The 9,556-nt window shown below is 33.5% G+C and overlaps 1 protein-coding gene across 1 annotated transcript; it reads right to left on the bottom strand.

The window, feature by feature from the left end:
* Positions 1-961: 961 nt before the first annotated feature.
* On the bottom strand, positions 962-2,832 carry LOC130629999 (probable G-protein coupled receptor 139). The gene is made up of 3 exons (XM_057443396.1): positions 1,837-2,832; positions 1,449-1,525; positions 962-1,163 (listed from the first exon to the last, which is right to left on the bottom strand). Exons 1-3 carry the CDS (start codon positions 2,830-2,832, stop codon positions 962-964), a joined length of 1,275 nt encoding a protein of 424 aa, XP_057299379.1.
* Between the last annotated feature and the right edge of the window lie 6,724 nt (positions 2,833-9,556).

The raw sequence follows: 9,556 nt of genomic DNA, 5'->3' as shown, positions 1-9,556 counted from the left end.
TTTTTATACATTTTTCATAAAACTATAAACATATTTTTGTCGGATTTGATTGGTTTCCTGTATATTTATAAATATGTATTTATTTATTTTTTTTATATCAGGAAGCTATATGTACATAGTTATTTCTCCGACGTTGACTAAATTGAGAAAAAAAAAGAAAAAAAAATACCTGTTAAGCACCAATATCAGGCCATTTTATGCAGAATGCAGCAAAATCCTATTCGAGCTACTTTATGCAGAATGCAGTCACACCCTTTTCGTGCTATCAGTTATGCAACAACGTCGTATTAACGCTACGTTATGCCGAATGATGTATTCGAAAATTCCTTTTACCTGGTTACAATGAAAATCACGTATTATTCCTTCCGCTACATCAGCTGACTTCCGCCTATTACACCCACACTCCCTTGTATCTTAGACTGCGGGAACGCAGTCTCAAAACGGGGAGGGTAATGCTACAAGGTAACGTCTAAACTGAATTGATACACCTCGTACCCATACCTCCTAATCCATCTAATCCATACAAATATGTCCAGATCCCTAGATATTTCACAAATGGCGTCAGCTCCCCAAACCTAAATAAAGCATGGTCCTCTAACCCCAAAACCCCTATTCAAACTCGCTCAACAATATCCTAAACGCAGCACCAATCGATAGCATGCATGGTAGAAATGGCATCCCATTTGTTTTTAATTACACGCCCCAGTGCACAACGTTTGCACAAGTTTGCTCAGTATACTACACGAAACAGGAGATGTTTGTACAACGCCACGGAGACAGGACGTACGGATCACCCGAAGCATCTCGGTCAGTAGGGTCGGTGATTGTAGTTATATTATTATATTTAACATTAGGACATTTGTATTCATTTAATCAGTATTAAGAACATGTATTTAACCAATGATTCTAGAGTGTTTTGTGAATGCTTTTATGCCCCCACTGCTTGAAGTGTTTAGCACTTCTAGGCCTTTCGATATACCGGAGTAAGGTCGTACCATTGGAAATTGAGCTGACATTTAAGTAATGGACCTGGGCGGTGCAGGGAGTTTGCGCAGTTTGTTGTCGTCGTATCGGTGACAATAAACACAACTCCCTCCGGAGCACTAGCTTTCGGCTCTATACTACAGCCATGATTACGTTTAACAATTACAATTTTTTTCTCTCTATATATATATATACAACTTCAAGGATCATTAAGAATATTTACTGTTTATTAAGTATATTACTGTTGTTCTTATATAATTTCCTCCCCGACGATAAAGCCCAGAAACAATAACGACATCGTTCAAAGCTGTTTAAAACCGTACACATTAAATGAATTTATTTTATGTTTTGAGTTACAGCAACGTATTATACGAAAGTAGGTTTTGAACTTGTTCCGTAAAATACACGAGGCTTAAATGAACGGTTTCAGAATGAAATCATCATTCACGTCGATGGCTTCTTACAATAAATTAAGAATACCCCTTCTGTGACTTTTGCTAAGCTGACAAACAGATAAGTTCTGGTGATTATTATATCGTGACTAAATTAAAGTAAGTCTTACAAAACTTGCCTCCTAAAATTTGACGTTCATCATTTTTGGTGGTCTCAGCTCTCTTAAAATTCTGCTCAATGTGCCTTATGACAATGGCTTATGCTTCCTTTTGCAATTAAATATTTGTTATATATTTTTGTTAAATAACATCGTGAACAGATTTCCGACTGCCGTAAACATTTTAATTATCCTTTGTCCATTGTGACACAAACTATCGCTACGTTGACACATATCGTCAAAGAATATATTTTCGACTAAACGGATGTTAAATTATTTTTATTGGAAGAACTCAACGTCACAATCTCAAAACTATCGACACTAACAACTCCTTTAGCTGCAATTTTTCTTATTATGCCACTCAAGTCGTCACGAAATCTTTTTTGAAGCATACAATACAGAAAGAAATTCACGCCGTTGTTTGTATACCATAACTTGTGACAAATATGATGTGTAATAAAATACGTTGCTGTCAGTTTGGAGTCCTTTGCGTCATTGATCATGGAAAAATAAAGACGAAATACAAACAGTGGCGCGGTCAAGATTACAAAAACAGACGACACAACTAACAACATTATGGTCAAACTTCTTTTCGCCAGGGCTGACACGGAAATTACCTTTGAACTTTTCTCTCGAATTGAATCCCTTTTCTTTAAAACAATGACAATGCAAATATTTAATGAAATTATCATCGCAAACGGGATTATCGAGGATATGCACATATCAAACCATTGATAGCCAGTTACATCTGCACCTTTGCTGATCAAGCCGTATGCACACATTGCTACACCTTTTTCGCGATTAAAAACATAGTCAGTCGTCCACATATAATGAAAGTTTTTGATCAGCGCAATAACTCCAATTAAGAAGATAACTTGTTTAATTCTTCTTGGCGAGAAATAGGTTTTGTGTGGTAAAACAATTGATACGAATCTATCGACAGTCAACACAACAATTAACCAATGCGAATAATTACCAAAAAAGTTTACCACAAAAAACATTCCATGGCAATGACTTTCTGATAAGGAAGCGGGAAAGAAATTAAAAAGCAACCAATACTGAAGCATTCCAACAATCAACATAATTGTGTCTAATACAGACAATACTTTGATATACATTGCTATAGGCTTGCCTTTGTACTTTTTCATGGCGTACACTGCAAAACTGAGTACATTTCCAATCGTTCCAACGATAATTAGTATTGGCGGATAGTAGAGGTTAATTTGTTTACCAATGGTGAAACTTATACTTGATCCTGTGTGAACATTCTTATTGTTAGGATTATCACTGCCATTCATTTTGTTGCTTTTTTCCTTGTTAAGTTATATGGGTAAAATAAACTGTTCTCTGCGACGTCTATGTTTTCTTATCATTGATTCTGATCAATATTCATTCGTTGTTGGATCACTTGATTCTAAACAAGGATACAAAACAACATTACTTGCCAACATTAATTACTTTCTTTTAAGCTTTAACCTTCCTGTAACTTAAAAATTCCTATCAATTAGCAACGGAGGAGTTTAATTAGGTTGCTTTAGAGAAAACCAACAGAACAAAACAAAAAAGAGATCCGATTGCTATTAATGTATTCTCTATAAAAAAATAAAAATGTTATGCCTTTCAAGAAATCAATTAATTGTTGATTAAAACAAGTAAGACAATTGTAGAATTTCACTTCAATTGTAGGATTTCCCTTTCGCAACTTTTGTTCTTATTCTGTGCACACAACACTAAAAGAAAATATTAGAGCCCAAAACAGTTTTCTGCATATTATGAAGGTTAAAAACGAACATCTTAGCTAATATTGAGTTCTCAATTTTTTTCACTTAGCCATTTTCTAATTATTTTTTTACTTTCTTACTTTACTCACGCAACAGGTGAACAAACAAATAATGATAATCACTGAAGCATACAATTCATAACTGCACAAGGGTTTTAGTAAAGGCAAAAATAAAAATAAAAAAATATATTTGAGGAGGGTTGATTTTTAACCGATAGAGCCATTTCTCATTATTTGACTAGTCCAAACATCACCACTGACTCTGAATGGATAGAGTGGTTAGCTGTAGCTAAGTTCTTTAAGATGTTATAACGTCTTCAAAAATTACCAATGCGGTGATGTTGTTTTTTTACAATTATGGCAGAACGCTTGCTTAACGTTTCAGACTGGCGCATAGTAATTGCCATGTGGGAGTAGAGACGTAAGAGGTAAAACTCCCTTCTGCTATGGATGAGGAACTTCTGTGACATGTACCTACGCACCTGATAGTGTTATTTTGCATTTTGGAGGGAAATGGATGCAGTCTTTGTCTATATCCACACCAGTCTATACTTAGGCAGAAAACTAATGGAAGAAAACGGTCATTTGAATTTTGATGGTGTTCGTATAAAGTAACCTCGAAATATACTGTTTTTGGTGGATTTTGTTTATCGATGAATTGTGTTATAGGTAGAAGCAGATTTTGTAATGTTTGTAAAGTGTTTTTAGCTAGTTAAAATGTAAATAAATTATGCAGGGAAACTCTCATACTATTTTTAAACTAGTGAAATAGCTATGAAATAAATTTGATAAAATATATTTTATATAAAAGGGCGGCATCGATATTTTCGAAAATCGCGCAATGTGATTGGTTAAAACTTACGTCATGGCGGGCAATATTCCACGGTATTTACCCGCTACCATAGCAACCGTGTTTAAAGTATAAATATGGTAGCATTAAATGTAAATAAACACGAAAAAAAAGTAAATAATACGCGAAACAGAAGTGGAACTTACTTTTATTTGTAACCAAGTTGACGGTGAATAGTGAAAATAACTTTAGTTTTGGTATTAATTTTACTGAAACAGAAAATAAGGAGAATAATAGAAACTTTGTATTGGAAACAGAAATGGACAGTTTCATATTTGCACAGAAAGCAAAAAACACACAAAAAAGGTGTTTTTTGTTTTAAGCATTATAGCCAACTTTTTAAAAAGTATCTTTTAAAGAATTCTATGTTATAGCTACAATAAAAACCTATAATGTTTACACGATTTTCGATTTTAAAAAATATATCTTTAGTTCGAATGTACGTTCCATATGGGAATAGTTTCTAAAGATAAGTGGCTTCTACATCCTGCTTATAATATTAATTTTTTTTCGTAAAATGCAGTACCCGGATAATGATCCATATAATAACTGTTTATTTTGGGTAATACTTTCAAATATTGACCTCTCTCCCGTATTATTTGACGTCGGTCAATATTCTCCGATATTGTCCTCAAAAACAGTTATTAAAGGGTTAATGTGCTGAATTTTATTCTGCTTTTTTTCTTACACGCGCTTTCGTGAAACATTACTCTTTTTCGCCTTGTCGCCAAAAATCTATTGAAATATACTCTCCAGCGTAAAGTTTAAAACATGTGGTATACAAAAACTTGAAGTTCTTTTTAAAAAAAGCCACCTAGATAGAGGTTTAACCCTATTCGGTCCGGGGGGGGGGGGGGGGCGGATTCCGCCCCCCCTGACGGTTTTTTTTAATAACTCCTGATTGCTTTGTTATATGGCTATGATACTTACTGAGTTTCAACATTTATTTATTAGACACCTGCATGCTAATTTTTTAGGTCCCATACCTTTCAGAGGCTTTGATATGGGCCATTACTCGAAACTACCCCTAAAAATCTCTATGAAATCCTTATAATGGGGAAAATATAATAACTTCTGTTAGGATTATCCTTAGAACTTGAAACTTGCAACACAACTTTGTGTCATCAAGAAGAATCATTTGGAATAATTTGAACACGTGACTAATCCGATTTCCCGCTTTTGTCGGATTTTACCCAAAAATCGGAAAAAAACGAATTTTCGGGCAATTTTTGGCAATTTTTCATCCGATCCATGTAAAAACCGTAAGATATGTTAAATAACTTTTATTTAGCCTTCAGAAACTTCAAACAGAATGTAAAAATTCGCTCTAGAACAAAAGTAATTATATTTTAAGCAGATAGTGGCATTTTTAACAATTTTCAAGCTTTTGATGACGTCACAGAAAATTTGCTGACGCAAGCAAATTTTTTTAGCGCCATTTTGTTCCTTTTATGACGTACTATAAGTGTGCCAAGTTTGATTCAATTTGAACAACCCTATGAAAAGTTATTGAGGGGGGGCGGAATCCGCCCCCCCGGTCATAGTATGTTCGAAAAACCCCGGACCGAATAGGGTTAAAAAGGTCAAGATTTTTCTGAAAACGTGCAGAAATTTTGACCTCAACACTGTGTGTGAACCGGTCACTCTATAAAACATGTCATTTTAAGTAAATCCACTTTAAATCTCAGTATAAAAGTGACTAATATATAGACCTCGTCCAGCTTGATTCTCCTCATCTTGGTTTTAATGCATTTTTAAAATGGGATTTTATGCGTTTAATAAAAAAAGCGCCCTTTAACGCCCATTTCTTAGTGACTTTGTAAAAAAACTTGGCTAGTATCCGCCCCTGGTATCTGCAGAAGATAAATAAAATCAGCTGAATATGAGGGTTATTTTTAAGATTTTACGATAAAATAAAAAAAAAAAAACAATCTCAGAAAATGAAAACACATGAAACAAAAGTAAATCATCACCCAACGAAAAACGCATAGTTAGAGATGGTAACAATAATATTTTCTTTTGTTTATGAAAGAAACAACAGTCACCGAACACTGATTCTATACCGTAACAGTACCTGTGAAGCAGAAAATATGTACCAATATGCAATCCCTCCTAGTGACACTGTGCTAAGAGGAAGCATACAGAAATATCAACAATATATCATATCTCAGGGTAAAAATAAACACAACACAAGCTCCAAACACCAGCAGAATCGGTTTAGAAGTAAATAAACAACTTACCAGCATTGGTTTTTGTAGTTCTATTGTGAGTGAGAACTGCCATACGAAAAAACGTCTGTTTAATTGCGTTTTTAATTGATTTATTTATTTGCAAATATATATTTCTGTTTTTTATTATCTGTTAATTTACTTACACTTTCAATTAATTTATTTTTAATTTGATTTTTAATTTTACTTTAAAAAATTCAACTTTATTATACTTTTATATTGTTTCTACTTTCAATTTAATTGATTTCCTCCGGTAGGGGCGGAATCTTTAGAATGGCCTGAGAAACGAGCCAGAGGTCACCATCCGAAGCCTGGATCCACTGATGAATGGCGTATCCAGACTAGCGCAACAAAGGCTGATTTACACGGAAGTTTATTGGAGATTACTCGCACGTCTGAAAGCAAAGAGGATGAATTAATCCGATAGTTGATAAAGATTACCATTTTATGTAGTTCACTGATGCAAAAAAGTATATCATCATAATGTATAATTTTAGTACACCATATATTTCCAAATGAAACATTAAAATTTGCCGTGTAGAACAGACTTACAGTGCAACAAATCGTTTTCTATCAACCAATTCTATCAACGGAATTTTTGATTCTAAAAGCATCTCACAAAAACCCTCAGATAACTACGTGCCTTTCCATTGAATCTGAATTTATAGCTGTGTCATTGACATATTAAAAATATAAACCGATAAACTGCTTTTGCAATTCCTTGCTTGTCGACGATATCAGGTCTGTTGGTTTTATAAGAAGTGCTTGTACTGGGATCTCTGATGACAGCCTGAGTCTACTATTGAACGCCATATTATGTGCCTTTAGCTTGAGAGAGATTAATTGATTGTATGTTTATACTATCCACATGGTACTGTTAGGAACAATAGGCTGTAATAAGAGCTAGATGGAACAGTTTGTTGGAATAGAATGACCTGTTAATCTCATCCTAGTATTTTTCAGAATGCATTAGGCTTGTATCAAAAATATGTTATGTTCGCTTGAAGCCCTGCAAAAATAAGTTGGTTGGTCAGTAAGTGGGATTCGATGGATGTAAAGATTATCGCTGAATCTAAAATAAAGGAAACCTTTGTGAGAAAATTGCATTTGGATTGGAATTTCTTTCGGGGGTTTTTCTGATATGTGGACTCAGGTTTTCGAAAGCAAGTTGATTGAAGTTATCAATTAATGCGTCATAATTGTTTGGGAAAGGGATTTTGCGTAAATGCTCCATTAAGCGCCTCCTCTTTAATAAATAATATATTTTCCAACCCTCCCTTTTTGGTATAGGAGACTCCTGTTTTTGGACGGAATCTCCTGTATTCCTGTTTAAAAATATATTCTCCATTTAAGCAACCATAAATGTAACCTTAGGTTTGGAAAGGTATACCTAAATTATGTGCAATAAATGGTTGTGATTTTGATTTTTTTCCCTAGATTAATTGGCAGCGTAAATTTTTGTGGTTCTTCTCGTTTTCTGCAAAACATATTTAACGTCTCCAGCACGTTGTAACTGCAGCTCAACATCCCCTTATGTATAGTTTTTCTGTTAGTGAATACATTAATGTGATTTCATCTCTGGACAGAGCCAAAAGCTCGTTTAAATTAATTTTTTATTGGATTGATCCCGTAATATTTTACATGCTCTAATCTTAGTTACAGGTTACATTACCAAACCTACCATGGTTATCGGCTATATGCGCCTGATGTATTATTATTGTTAAGCCAGTGTGTATAGTGTCGCAAGTTTGGTAAGGCCATCCATCACTGTACATTGTTTCCTTTTTCTAAAAATTATTTTCTTATAGAGAGACAGTATTTGAATAACAACCTGTTTTAGTTTGTAATAAAATTGTATTCTCATTTTCCAAATGTTCTCTTTTTTAGATTAGCTGTTATCCAAATATCGACCATCAACATTTTTAGAATTTATTGAGAGAGTATAAGTTTTGAAATCCTAAATATTGAAAAATGTAATTGCTAATTGCTGAACTAAAGAAATATTGAACAAGTCCATACCTTGTTAAAAAGTTAATATATGTAATTCAAGTCATGTTTTATCCTTCAGCTGCATAAGTAACGTTCCTATGAATATTCAAGAAAAAACCAAACATCTCGAAATATTTAAAAAGGGACTTGTTTGGACAGGCAAATATAATATGTACATGTGTCAAAAAAACATAGATAAAAACTTGATTTTCAACGTTTTGCACTCACAGTGTCAAACGTCTCTCAAAATGGTTACAAATGTTGAATATATGACTTTGATAAACTTCGTTAGGCTCTTGTGAGTTGAGAAATATACAAATGAGAAAAATACATGTCTTTTATATGGTTCTATAACAAGGTTTTTATCAGGTGTGTCGGAATGACATGCCTAAAAGACAAAAAATCACTTAAAAACGGGGTTGAGAATATTCTGAACATAACTAGCGAATTAAACCTACAGTATAGCACATTGTATTATGCAAAAGAAATTTTAGTAAAAAATATCCTATACTGAGAAATCTTGATTCTAGTAAAGTGTCTTTCCGATATAATTTTCAATTTTCTTCAATTTGCACTTAAAGCTAACATAGTTCGTATCAACCATATCAATAAGAGTTGATTGGGCGCTAAAAGCGTCTAAAAGTACATCCACTGTTAATTGTGCATAAAAGCAATTTTCGTGAAACCATAAACCAACACAAATTTCCAAATGTCGACTCCGCACATCGTACAATAATTGTTGTCACAATCCTTTTTTTATGACTACAAACAATCGGGTTGTCTTCCGTTTGGTAGTACTGCGTTAAAAACGGCTCGCGATCAGACGCGAGTTTATAAAGCTCAAGATAAGGGATCTTTTCTTTGCTGATACACCTGACGATTTTGTGAATTTGGTGTGGTTGATTATTTGTAGCAAAATCCAAGAAACATATATAGTCATTCAACTTCAACAAAAAGCTTGTTCAACTTCAAGGAAATTTTATATTCAACTTTAACGAAAGAAAAACACATTCAACTTCAGGAAAAATATTTATTCAATTTCAACAATTTCAAAATTTATATTCAACAAAGAAAAAAGGCGCATTCAACTTATAGTAAATATATTCATTCGACTTTAACAAAATAAATCATGCACATTCATGAAACAACATTTTTATGCAAACATAAATATTATT

The sequence above is a fragment of the Hydractinia symbiolongicarpus genome, chromosome 2, assembly GCF_029227915.1.
Source record: "Hydractinia symbiolongicarpus strain clone_291-10 chromosome 2, HSymV2.1, whole genome shotgun sequence".
NCBI classification, from domain to species: domain Eukaryota; kingdom Metazoa; phylum Cnidaria; class Hydrozoa; order Anthoathecata; family Hydractiniidae; genus Hydractinia; species Hydractinia symbiolongicarpus.
This window is presented reverse-complemented; position numbering and strand designations above follow the sequence as displayed.